The 14475-nt window shown below is 34.0% G+C and overlaps 1 protein-coding gene across 1 annotated transcript in view; it reads right to left on the reverse strand.

The window, feature by feature from the left end:
• Positions 1-965: 965 nt before the first annotated feature.
• The window catches only part of LOC110371420 (nephrin), a 251131-nt gene continuing 237621 nt past the window's right edge, over positions 966-14475 (reverse strand). Inside the window, exons 18-29 of the mRNA XM_064042317.1 lie at positions 14223-14303; positions 13053-13335; positions 11798-12033; positions 11096-11204; positions 10668-10837; positions 9181-9351; positions 6715-6914; positions 5881-6049; positions 5230-5348; positions 4645-4780; positions 3925-4028; positions 966-2736 (exon numbers count right to left, since the gene is read on the reverse strand). Coding sequence (XP_063898387.1) covers positions 2488-2736; positions 3925-4028; positions 4645-4780; positions 5230-5348; positions 5881-6049; positions 6715-6914; positions 9181-9351; positions 10668-10837; positions 11096-11204; positions 11798-12033; positions 13053-13335; positions 14223-14303 — 2027 coding nt within the window. The 3' untranslated portion in view covers positions 966-2487. The remainder of the gene's footprint in view (positions 2737-3924; positions 4029-4644; positions 4781-5229; positions 5349-5880; positions 6050-6714; positions 6915-9180; positions 9352-10667; positions 10838-11095; positions 11205-11797; positions 12034-13052; positions 13336-14222; positions 14304-14475) is intronic.

Here is a 14475-nt window from a genome sequence, read left to right on the forward strand (position 1 = left end):
ATGATTGAAATATACTTTTGTTAAAATTGCAAACAAGTTGGCGAAACATTAAAGATTAGTTAATACTTTTATTTAACAATATTAAATTATTAGAAAATATTTTTTTAAGATGTGGATTGGTTTAAAAAGGAAATAAATATTCAATTTATCTTTACTCTTAGAAATAAAAGAAATTGGGAAATAAAATACGAAGATAGGTAAATCTAATAAATGACCACATCTTTTTAATAATAATTATTAAACTGACGATTATTACCGAAGTTTTAACATTGACTTGTTTAATTAATTATTTTTAATTACCTTATTCATATTGACAATATGTTTTGAACATTCGATTAGCACTTACCACTAAATGACAAGCTCATATTTTTTTAAACAAAATTAAAAAAAAACACAGCAATCATTATTTTTTGCAAAATAATTTATGTGATGTAAAATATTTTTAGTTTTACAAGAGGCATTTATGTAAAAATAAAGAAAACTTGAAAAAGGACCGAATTAAAAAAAGGGTGATAAAAATTCACTACATTTTTTGTATTAAAATTTCTTCAAGAACACAAAGACACGATTTCATATTTGAGATGATCATATTAAAATTATAATTTAATGAAATTAATGCTCTTATGACTAAAAAGTTCGTTTAATATCCATTATACTAAATTGGCAATATTTAAAGTGATATTTTATTCTCAAAATGGCATAAAAGTATAAGGCACGGTTTTTAATATTTCACTAAATTTACTTAAATATAGAAGGACGTCAACCCGGCTAATTTATTATCTAAATGGTTAGTTATAAGTCGCGAAAAAAAGATCTGCTTTGGCACTTTCTCAGTTCATACATTTGTTAAAAGAAAAAAGACAAAACAAAACTTTATCTTTTCCCCGTATGATATGTTTTAATAATTGGAAGTTTCATCTAAAAAGGAAAAAAATAAAAGGAACGAAAAAATAAAACAAAATAAATTATTATTAGGTTTTTTATTTTTATTCGAAATGTAACAATAGACTTCTTTTGTAAATATAAAATCGTATTTCGTCATTGGATGGACTCTCAAATTTGGAGAAATAATTAAAAGAAATTGACAATCAGTCAATATTTTTGCGAAAATCATAGCAATTGTTACAAGTTCGATGTAAAGAAAATATAATAGAAAATAATTAAGTATCTTAATAACTTAAAGTTTAAAATTAATAAAACTTTGGCATGTGTATTATGACCGATTAAATTTTGGGGCTGAAATGCTATTAATGTAAAAAATACAATTAGGTACATAATTATGCTATTTACATAGAATCAAGATGGACATAAATTAAAATTAATTGAACTTATTTTTATTGTCAGTTCGCGCTTTGAGTATTATTATTTTTTTCTTATTTACATCGTAAAAATGCAGAGAAAAGTAACTTACGAGTAAAAATTTACAAAATAATAATAAAAACTGTAAATATGTATACAGTTACTTTTGTAAAAAAAATACAATTTACAGATTATAAATGACAGTCGTTCAATATTTGACACATTACGTAATGGGGTCTTTTATTATAGTTTTTTTATTTAACTGATTTTCTGAAATAAATGACGTAAGTAAAAATATGAAATTAATTAGAAAAATCGTCAGGAACAACTTCATAAGTTTCGAAAACCATTTCTAACAATAAAAATGTGTTTAACATCCTAGAGAACAATTTTAATTAAAAAACGATGACAGGATAAAATTCAAAATTTTTCCCGATTTAATAATTTCTTGATTTTTCCAAAAATCGTATTTTATAACAATCATAATTATCTTAAAAACTTAATTACGAGAGATCCTTTTATGGAATCAATAAAAATTTTGGATTCACACATTTGAGTCATTTGTTCGACAATTTGCACGGTTTATTTTTTTTCGAAAAACAATATTTTAGGACCCTTTTTGTATTTTTTTTAAAGTTCTAGAGAGTCACGATTAAATTTGACACTGAAATCACACACAAATGTCATTTTAATTTTTAAATGACACTTTTAAATCTAATTAAATTTCTTTATTCTAGCGTCCATCAAATTGTCGAACAATACAAGATCCAGCCTTTAAACAAAAATTAAAAAGAATAAAATCGTACATTTACCATCTAAATGTATTATCTAAAATGATTTTACAATTGGACATTGAAAAAATCATATTTTTTGTTCGTCTATGTCATTTGGACGTATTACCTATATAATATGATAAGTCAGTCGAACATTTTTAATACAACCCGACTAGCCCAAATTCTAATTTAGGCAATGTCATATCTATCTAGATGGACACTAATCGTTTTGAGAGTTCGTTCATGTATCACATTCAATTATTTTTAATCTATCTACAATTTTATCTAGTCCATTTATTTACACTTCACATAAACGTTTTACACTCATAGCCTTTACACTTTTTGTTTGTCACTTTTAATTTTAGATTGTCACTTTTTAGTTTCAGTTGTCACTTTTTAGTTTTTAGTTTACACTTTAGACCACGTGCGTTTCACTTCTTTTGTTGAAAGATTCATCGATGGTTACGTTTTGTTTTTTGTTTTCTTTTTTGATGGTCCCGTATTGGGGGACGTCAGAAGTGAGGTTCTGAACTGTCAGAATCTGGTTGGAGTTCTGCGGCGTGCTCGATGATATGGGGCTACCGTATTGGTTGCCATATTTGTGGCGCGAGGGGTCCTTTAGGATCGACTGAGGCTGTTTTGGGGCTGGTGTCTGGACTAGATGCTGAAAAAAAGGATTTTGTTAGAAAATATATCACTGTGATTTTCTCGTTAAGATAATACAGAGGCATGCCATCACGTCTATTTTTGGACTTTTAAAAGGGGAGTTTCCGGTCAGTCAGTTTTTTTCAATAAATACGAAATTATTATATTTAGCTCCATAAGCCCAGAGCTTTACAAAGTCCAATCAAAATCAAATTTCACAAAATTACCAACTAAACAGTCTATTTCGATCGAGCCCAATAGAAAATTGAATCAAGTATTTTCTTACGGCATTCGCGCAATTACGTTTTGAGCGTAAAATGACAAAGTTTAGCAAAAACTTGAGGATTTTGAAATCCATTGAAAACTTTACGAAGATTGGAATTTCAGAGCTTAGCAATGGAACGAATTTGTTGTTAATTAATCTTAAATTATGAGATCGTTCAAGCTTAACTGGTTTTGAAAAAGTATTGTGAGCAAGATTTTGGAGTCCAATAGGATCTTTTGATCTTTTTCAAGTAATTATTTGGTATTTACGTCTGTTTGTTTGTCATTTATAATTACTTGCAGTAATTAGGCGGAACTCTTGTTAAATAGATCTGTAGTATTTGATTAGCGCTAATTAATCAACGAACAGAGGAATCAAGCTTCAGGATTATTTAGTCAGCTAGTACTACATACCAGCACTAGGACATTTATGATTGCATTAAATTTTTTGATGTTGAATAAATTATAATCAAATTTGGCATAGCTAGATATGATAAAACCCTGTTAATATATTCAAGATGCTAGGGAATTATTTATAAACGTCGTGGATCAAAAGCTAGTTTAAATCTTCTTCTTATTCCGGCAGTCTTCCCAAGTAATTTGTGGTCGGCACAACATGCTTCCCACTTCCATTCCTCTCTTTCAGCTATCATACTAACATCCACTCCCTTCTTACTCATGTCCTCTTTCATCCATATTTTCCTTAAAATCCAGTTATAATATGATGCCCTCCTAGCCGATTATCGGCTACGGCGGCTGTTCTTATGTAAGGAGATTAGCCAACTGCGCAGGACATATTTTGTGCACAAGCATTTGCGCAGACACAAGTGCACTCACTATTCCTTCACTCTCATAGCCCGATGGGACGGCAATCCGACACGACCGGAGAGAGATCAGGCGCAGGACCGACATTTACGTGCTGTTTAAATATTGAAACTCTTACCTGTGCACAATTACCCTGATGCAGTACAGTGACATCTGGTGGTGGGACGGCGGCCATCTTGTCCATCCTCTGCCGCCTCAGTGTACCCCCAGCCGATTGTCTGTCTACAGATAGAATTCTTCATTGTTACATGTAGCTGAGCCCTTTTGTGGTGATTAGGGGTTAGTCACAGGGTATGAGAAGATGAGAGTAGCTAAGGTTATAATGATTGTCAATTAAGGCCTAGATATCAATCAGAGTGGACTGGAGAAGTCCTCCATTCTTCTCCGCTTTGGTGAAGTGTAGACTCCACCTTATGTTTACAAGGCATGGCTATTTCGAATTAAGGAACGTACCTATATAAAGTTATTATTAATAGGAATCGAACCTTTATTATACAAGATTTTTGTTTTGTATGGTTTAAATTTTACTATTGCATATTCAAATTCCTTCTAGTAATTTTTTCAATTTTCCGAAATCCTGATAAGAAAACTTGATATTAAACTGACCTTACTGGATTTTTAAATTTTAAAAGTTCTTTATATATTTTACTAACTTTACTTACTTCTATTTTTTTATCATAAAGCCCGTAAATAATGAAAACAGCAAGTATATAAGATATTCTTTTTCAAAATTATATCAATTTACACGTTTAAATAAATGGCGATGAAACACATAAAATACATGCCCAAAACATTGTCTTACATAGAAAATACAAAAGAATGTTATATAAAAACTTACCATCAAGTGCATAACTATGGGGCGGGCTAGCCATGTGTGATGGGGACCCGGTGCTCAATCCCCCATTCATGAGATGAGGCTTGGGGAGCGGCTGGCCCCCGTATTGTTGCGGGGGAGTCGGGGTACGGCCTTGTTGCTGTTGGGGGATTTAGAGGTTAAAAAATTTATATTGGTTGGTTGAAATTGTCTATGGTGTAATCTGATTCTGATTTTAGGTGAATTAATTTGTGGTAAGATTGTAGTTGATTATCAAAATTCATCCTACATCTTGGTTAGACTAGCCTATTTTAGATTCTTCAGTATTTTATAAATTATAGGAATTATATCACACTAATACTACTTATATAAAGGCGACAGTTTGTGAGTGTGTGTTACTTCTACACGCCAAAACTGCTGAACGGATTTTGATAAAACTTGGTCATAATCATACAGGCAACTTTTTACCCAGATGCAAGAAATAATTTCTCTGTGGCGCTGATAGAATCGCAGAAAACAGCCAGATAATAACAAAAAAAATCATAAAAATACCAATCCTACCTAACTCCCTTGATTTACCCTACATAAATAACACTAATAAACTCTTACCTGCTGCAAATATTCTCCGATGAGCGGCGGGTATGACAGGTAGCGGTCTGACGCCATGTTGTAATAGGAACCGTCTAGTGGCGGCATCGGGCTTGGGGCGGGCACGTAGTTCGGTTTGCCTGTGCGAAGAAACAATAGGTATTTAGTAGAATTTAAAGTATTATTTGATGTGGTAAATTAGTGTTTTGATTAGGTAATTTGGTCAGATAGATCAGGTTAAAAAACTAAAACAACGTTGAAATAAGTCCTCTGAAAACTGAGTAAGGTTGACTTAGGTCAGTGGTTTTGCCAAGCATTTTCTCTTTGATTGACAATAGTATCTAGGGCAAACAAAAAATCTTACTAAATTATTGCAAAAAAAACTACCACAATGTAACAGTGTTAGAGGCAGCATGATGGTAAAACAAAGCATCCTAGTGGTTTGCTACAATTAAAAAATCATGCTAACACAAACATTTTATTAATATGCCTTATTCTTTTCCGAATACTGAACTGCTACTCAATTGACTGCTTAAATATCCTCCTATTTGTGTCACATTGTCATAACATAATTTCGAATTTAGAGTACTTTAGAGAACTTAAAGTTAAGTAGGTACAATTTGAGTATTGTAGTCATATATTATACGAAACTAGTTTCCAATTACTACTTACCAGCACTCCTTCCCAACGTGCTATGCCCACTAATATCTTTATGCCTATGAGGATGCGGTAGAGTCCTGGCGTGGTCTCCGCCATCATACACCGCGTAGTTCGGCGGAGGATAGTCCAGGGGCGGCGGGATGACCAGGCCTTGGTCATCCATTAGGAAGGCGTCTGTTGTCTGTATGAAAGAAAAATGATGATTTAGAATTCGTTGATAAGGTTCGTGTGCTTGGTACGTGATAGTTTGAAGTTTGGGAGATGGTAATTTTGTTTAATCAGATTGGCTAAGTAACAGCCGCACGGGAGGGTCAAATCTATACTAATATTATAAAGCTGAAGAGTTTGTTTGTTTGAACGCGTTAATCTCAGGAACTACTGGTCCGATTTGAAACATTCTTTCAGTATTAGATAGCCCATTTATCGAGGAAGGCTATAGGCTACTTTTTATCCGGGTTCGTGCCGAGGTTCCCACGGGATGCGGGTGAAACCGCTGCCATGAGCTAGTATTAGGATAAGCAACGCCTGAGTTGGTGAGTAAATAGGTGGCTATCTTGACATGAATAGTTCCTCCGGTGATTCGGAAAACACGTTAAATTGGTGGGTCCTAGTTATCTTTGAACATAAGAATGTTCAAAGATCGTCGTTACGAATAGTCAAAAGCCGGAAAGTCTATACCAGTCTTTTCAAGGTGCATCAGGCTAACCTGGTAACTGGATTGAGAAGGTCAGACACGCAGTCATTCAGTGTAAAACACTGGTACTCAGCTGCATTTGGTCAGATTGGTTGCCGACCCCAATTTAGTTAGGAAAAAGGCACACATCTACATCTGTCTTTCTTTCTTACCTGACTCAACATATGCCTAGTCGGCATAGAAGGCACCTCAGGGATCGGTGGAGGCTGTCTATCATCAGCACCTTCATCTTGAGAATACGTCTCTGACTTCTCAGAGACAGAGCTTAGAGTCTCTCCAGTCATAGTATCGTTGTAAGACGATGGGGCGTACATTTCTATCGTAGCTGATTTTGACGCTTGACCCGCTTGTTCTGTTGCAAAGGATAATGAATTTAGTGGTATGGATAATAAGGTTGATATTAAAGTGTGGTCTGCTTGGTATGTGCTTGCAAAGGTAAATGATTTTAGTGTTGTAGTTCATACGGTTGATAATTATTTGGGTTTTAAAGATGTGGATTTTTGTAGATAATATTTCTGAAGGTAAATGACTGGATTCATTGCAACAGGCAATTTCAATTATCATCAATAATTAAGAATTACAAATAAAATTATGTTCATTAAAGTATTAAACGAATCAGTAAAATTAAAGTTAAATTAAATTAACTTCATTTCATAATTTTTTGTAGTGCAATTTCAAGTGAACTTTTAATTAATATCACGATTAAATTGATAATTATATGATTATTGTTTCTACAAAATTGATATGAAAAATATTAAAGGTATAATAAAGTTATAATAAGGTTTACAATACGAATAAATTAAAAATTCACCAAGAGTGGAATATTTGACAAGAATCCAAGCGTCTTACATGAAGTTATTAATTGACGTTAAAAAGGGTTACGTTCTAACAAGGTAGAATTAATTAAGTAAAATAAGCAAAATTTTGTTCAAAATAATAACGTTATTATGTAAGGTTCGCGCCTATAATGGTTGGGTCATGCCAGTCCTGATGTACTCCTTCGGCATACTCAAATGGACTCAAACTGAATTGGATGCCTTGGATAGGAGAGTCCGCACACTGCTGACCGCAGAACGAATGCATCACCCACGATCGTCGGTGATGAGACTGTACATCCCACGGAAATGTGGAGGCCGAGGCTTTTTAAATGCAAAGACGCTCCACAACCGCGAGGTGTGCAGTCTCAGAGAATATCTTCTCAAAAGCGACGTGGGTATGCATCGTGATATGGTAGCAGTGGACAAAGGACTCACCCCGCTATCGTTGGCAAATGAGAACTGGCGCAGACCTGTGGTACTAACTACCCATGATCGCAAGGAAGTATGGCAGAGCAAACAGCTACACGGACGCTTCTTCGGGGCTCTTCATGGCCCCGATGTAGACTTCAATGCGTCCGTATCTTGGCTACGCTTCGGTGACTTGTTTGGAGAAACCGAAGGGTTTGTATGTGCAATTATGGACGAAGTTATCCTTACGAATAACTACCGGAGATATATCGTGAAAGACGGGACGGTTGACATATGTCGGGCATGTCACCATCCGGGTGAGTCTATCAGACATATTATATCTGGTTGTTCTCGTTTGGCTAATGGTGAATATTTGCACAGACATAACCAAGTGGCCAAGATTATCCACCAGCAGCTTGCTCTGCAATACAACCTTGTAGACCTTGAGGTACCGTACTACAGGTATGCGCCCGACCCAGTTCTCGAAAAGGACCATATCACGTTGTACTGGGATCGATCTATCATCACTGACAGGACTATTGTAGCCAATAAGCCTGATATTGTGGTGATAGATCGATTAGCGCGCCGCGCGATGATAGTCGATGTCGCCGTTCCGCATGACGAGAACCTTGTGAAAGCTGAGAAAGAGAAACAAATAAAGTATCTCGACTTAGCGCACGAGGTTGTCGCCATGTGGAGTGTCGACACGGCTGTTGTTGTGCCGATTGTCGTTACGGCCAATGGTTTAATAGCCAAGAGCCTCGACGAACACCTCAGGAGGCTCTCGTTGGGCGGCTGGATCAAGGGACTGATTCAGAAGGCAGTACTCCTTGATACGGCACGTATTGTGAGGAGGTTTCTGTCTCTGGGACCCTAACCACCGGTACCTTGGACCCTGTGCCCGATATCGGTGGCAACCTATTTTTTATATTTTTAAATGTTTTTTATTTTTATATTTAATATTTAAAAATGTAAATCATATGTTAGAAAATAAATAAATGATAAGAAAAACGTTATTATGTAAGAATTTATAGACACTTCGCCCTTTGGGACAAACTGAGCTAAGCACCTGGAATAAATTTACCCAGAGTCACGTATCAACCACATTGCTTGAACTCCTTGAAAAATATATCACTCAGAAATATAAATAGGTGAAATTATTCAACTGTACTTTTATCATCTTGAACAAAATACTAATCAACGCGGCTATTTAGATAGCGCATAAATTAACTAATTTTACAATCACTGAACTGAAAAATAAGAAAAAACACATCGTTGATTAACATTTGTTAGAAGACGAAACAGCTACATTACAAACAGTACATTTAGATAAACAACATCAAAGACAAAATAATACTAATGAAAGCAAAGAAAATAAAACAGGAGACTTACCTTTTAGACGTCTGGAGCGTCTTTTTAATACAAAACAAGCAACTAAAGCAGCATTTATCAATACTAATACAACTCCAGTGATTGATACGTATATAACTACAGATTTGGATACATCAGCAGTTTCTACGAATTCCGTTGATACAACATTCAGCTCGCCTACTTCTGAAGAAGCTTTAAAAAAAAGAAAAAACAAAAAAAAATAAGTAAAAAAATGCAAAAAGAAGAATGTAAAAAATATTGTGACGATTTCAGTTTTGTTGACCAAAACATTTGCAAATAATTGTGCTTTTTTTTACATAAAATAATATTTTTTTTAAATAACACTCAATTCTCCTTGCACACAAAAAGTAGCAACTTCATCTATCTGTATTGTTTTCAAATAGTAAAAAATGACTTTGTATTAAACCCGATGTTTTAAAACGATGTAATATGAAATATGAGACATCATCTGTCTTCAAAATGACTGTTAGAAATGTTTTTTTATCACAAAAACTCGGCTAGACTATAACAATGTGTATCTCCCTATTTAATTTAGCATTGCTCAACAAAATTCACTTTTTATAATACTGCTTTCGTTTAAAAGTGAGAAATATACTTTCTAACAAAATTCAAGAGTAAGTTACTATTTGAGCGAACTTTTCATGATGCCCTTGACTGTAATATAATTTTCACGGTCGCTCTTTGTAACTGAAGGTTGAAGAGCTTTCGTCTCAGAAGATATGCTTTTAATGTTACAATTCAAGTGGTAGCTATCTACATTTTTTGTTCCGTTCCAAAATGCTTTAACTGAAATTGCTTTTAGTGGAAGTGATAGGGAAATTTTCATTGCTCAACGGGGTAATGCTATTATTCTACTTTTTACGAGTTACTTACACTTAAAGTGGTCTTAGGAAATTAGATTAACTTAAAAAAATATAGCAACAAAACCAAAATCATCACAAAGCCAAAAACTAGCTTAAAATCTAACATTCAAAAAATATCGATTGATTCAAAACCTCTGATCCTTTTATTGGTCCTTTTATGCAGACAAAATCCGATCAGCAATACATTTAGGAGAATTAATGCCGTTCCCACAATTGTACCAGTTATTATAAAAACTCCTGGTACATTATAGTTATATTCTTCTGAAGAAGACTGTATTGATGAAGGAATCATATCTGGGCAGCGTGGAAAGATTGGAAGTGCGTTAGACCAAGTATAGCACCTTGTGGAACCATTTTGCTTTAAATAACAGATCTAAGAGAAATGTGAAATATTTTTTTGTTTTTATCTTTGGGATTCGAACCCATTGAAATTCAAGTATTTTTTATCATTTCAATGTTCTGTTTCTTATAGTAAAAAGTTTGTGAGATTGATATGAGAAGTCTGTTTGACAAGATCAAACGCCTCACTATAATATTCATACAATCTTATATAAAGTTTACATTTCATATCCCCGTCTTTGAGTTGAAGTTTAAATAATATTAATAAAGTAGTTGTAAACTTACTTAGTGTAGTAACTTTGGTGTCATCAGGTCTGTATTTGCTTTGACCAATTTTGTTCATTGCCATAACTGAGAATACGTAATCAGTGTTTCTATCTAACCCTCCGATAGTGAATGTGGTTGCGTTTCTTGGTACTACATCTTCGTACTTGTATGATTCTTCGAATATTCTCCTGTAAATAAGAGTTTGGTTAAAATTCTCGTCTTTAATTTGTTCAACTTTTATTAGTTTTTATTGTTAGTGACTACTTAATCGGCTCTTTTCCTTGTAATACTTAAGTCACTACAAATATTGCTTGTGAAATGAATTTTCATTAGACAACTTATCGCTGGGTTTCGAAATCCTGACTCGGATTAATAAATGCACAGTAGAAGGATTGGTTAAAGACGAAATTATTGATCCCTTAGCTGGTAGGCATAAAAAAACTAACCTGTATCGTATCCTATACCAGGACTGTAGTCCCCCATCGAACCCTGGTACCCATTGCAGCGTCACAGTATTATGAGTTACATTCGTCACCAATAGTGATATCACTTGATCTAAAACAAAGGATGTTATTAATATCTAACACATTGAGAAATAAGAACAAATGAATTTGTCTTTGGACATTGCAAAATATAAGCAGAATTGACTGGGAGAATGCTTCTTCTTCAAAAGCATATAAGAAGAAAATTACATTTTAAAATTATATTTAAATTATGTAGCTGGAAAATTACAGTCAGAATGAAATTGTGGCTTTCTGTGTCCTGAAATCCTTTACCTAACTTTGAGCTAAATACCTTATCGATTCTGATTAACAAGAAACTTATATTTTATCAATGTACTTAGTAAAAATAAAGCCAGTGAATTTATTCTTCCCTGAATTTTACTTAAGAGCTACTTAATATAACCTAAATTACAACTTATAATTAGGGTGCATCTTCACGGTGCAAGTAGCTTGCGCATGATGCGTAGGTTACGTGCATTTTAAGAACCGTGCGGGTCCAGCGACTCGCGCATGTACCAAAGCAAAATACCCACCCGCGTGCTCTTGTCACTTGCGCTTGTTAACTTGGTCCAGCTACATGCACCGTGTAGTCGCGCCCGTAAAGTTCTATTAAACAGTAATATTCAGTCTTAAATATCTCCTTACCTGGGGCGCTAGTAATATCCAGTTTGACGGACGTAGTAGAGAACCCAAGGTCATTCCTAGCTCCGCATTCATAGGACCCATAGTCTGAAGAGCTAACATCACTGATCAGGAGTACAGAGGTATACGTGATCGAGTCCAGTTTATGGTATTCTGCATAGTACTTTGTGGATGTGTTTACGGGGAGTTTTGCGCCGTTTTTCGACCAAGTGAAGTTTGGTGCGGGGGCTGCTTTGCATCTGAAAGATATCGATAGTTTTTAATTATGGGAATATTTTTTTTAAGTCTTTGATTTTTTGGTTTGCAATATGAAGAGGTTGTACTTCGAAGATAAACATACGCCGTCGTACCACAAAACTTTTAAACGTCAGTTTAACACTTGTCTAAAAAAAATTTATATTAAGGTCCATTTTACAGCCACACTTTTTTTAGACAAGTGTTTGACACATGTTAGAGTTTTGTAGTAAGACCAATGGGTGCTAATTTTCAAAGTGTTGATTTCAAAAGATCATTCATATTATATTAACAAATATATTTAAATTACCTCAATGAAATTTTGATAAACTTATATCTTAGATAGACGGATGGGAAGTTCAATATAAATAGTTTAACTAAAACATTTCCCTAACCTAGATCTGAAGTTAGCTAAAAACCTTTCTATTCATAAATCACTTTGTCTGACAGTTCACGTCGTATTTGACGTAATAACTCAGACTTAGGCTACTTTCTTCACTCCTCCTTATATCGAATATTTTCCTTTTTAGTATAGGCAGAATTATTTTTAGATAAAAAATGTAGGTACATAGTTAAGACAAAAACCATTTAGGTGCTAATTTATGTCTTCCAAATAGACTTTTTTCACACTTTTTGAAAATGTATAAAAAAGCTTAGATACACTACATTTCACAAAATATGGGACACCATTGCAATTACTTCTACAATTTGTACTTTAACTATCAATTCAATTGTTTTATCGTTTCTAACCTACAGACAGACATGTGTTGCTGGGGAGTTAGTTGCGCCACTTCTTCACAGCAAAAACACATAGGAAGTGGTGAAGGGGTTGTCTTTTGTAATTTTTTGACGTTCAAAAAGTGCTGTTTTGCAGCCCTTGAAAAAATATTTTGAATTTGATTTTGAGTTTAACATGTCAATACTTGATGATTATGATGTCCTCCTAGCCAACTACTAGAGATTAGCCAATTGCGCAGGGCATATTATACTACTATATTACTACAGAACATATTTCAATACTCACTTGCAAGTCAATCTCCCAACCTGCCCCACATTGGAAGCAGATTTCATCAAACTCGGCGAGCTATCCAGCTCAGGCTTAAACCTTACAACCAGCATGACATCCTGCCTAGCTTCACTGCCAATCCCATTGTCTACCACGCACTGGAAGTTGCCTACATCTGCTCGGGTTGCTGACTTGATGAGCAGAGTGCTGGTGGAGTTCCGAGGCTCGAAGGACACGTGGTTGGGATTGATGCTGTAGCCTTTTCGTTCCCAGCGTATATTGTCGGCTGTTAGGGGGTTACCTGTAATTGAAGGTGTGGTTAGTTTTGGTATTTAAGTAAGATCTATTTGGTGGTTGAAATTAGATTTTTATGGGAATAGTATCTTGAATGAAACTGTATAAAGGAAGGTGTAGTTTTAAAGTTAGTGGTAGCCGAAAGTAACTATTTCACGCGGACGTAGTCGGAGGCGGAAGCTAGTATTCCATAAAAGTAATTTTGAATGATTTACATAAGTGAAAAATTTCAAAAAAATATTGTTTAATTGGTAGAGATTGTATACATTTTGACAAATTCCTTAAATTTTCATAAAAATATGTGGAAAACATTATTGAGTTAATACACGTTTTAATTAACATTCCACCAAATAAAATTTAATTAATTAACACCAAAAACAACCGCTACCACGAAATGCAATATTTACACTGCATTGAAGCGAAAACGACCACCATTATTTAATACAAAATAATAAGCAATCATAACTTTATTTTTTTGTCAACAGTTATCTCTTCATTTACTCAACTATAAAATATAAAATAAACGGAAGAGTATATTTGTATATAGAATTTATTTTTTTGCAGATAAATAGGTAGTTTAAGAGCATATTTAAAACATATAATAATACCCCCTTACTTATAAAAATCTCTAATCACCATCTAAGCAACATTTTAAGTAATCACTACTTAGTCTTAAGTAGTGGTTAAATGTTAGTTAGGACATGCTTAAGCAACGTTTATAAGTATGAATTTTCGTAAACAGCCCTTAAGTATAACTTATTATTTAATTCATGTTTATAAGTAAGGCTTTTAGTGTACATATTTGATTGAAAATAAATAAAGTACAAACAATAACAAACAAAAATAATGGAAAAAAATATCTTAATGAAATAACAAGAAAAAAAATACTCTTACCATTAGCGGTACAAGATAGCAATGCATCTTGATTGGGACTGAGCACCTCATGCTGAGATACCGACTTAATGCTCGCAGGATCTAAAAGAACAATAACAAGTTAATTTCAGTTATTACTTTAGAAAAGTTTTATGAAGAAGGTTCTGTGTCTATGTACAAAGGGGAATTTGTTTTTGCTTGTTTGTATACTAAAAACTTGACTATTGAACCGATTTTATGGATTCTTTCTCTGTTGGGTAGCCACATCCCTGAA

Source organism: Helicoverpa armigera, chromosome 28 (assembly GCF_030705265.1).
Source record: "Helicoverpa armigera isolate CAAS_96S chromosome 28, ASM3070526v1, whole genome shotgun sequence".
In the NCBI taxonomy this organism is placed as follows: Eukaryota; Metazoa; Arthropoda; class Insecta; order Lepidoptera; family Noctuidae; genus Helicoverpa; species Helicoverpa armigera.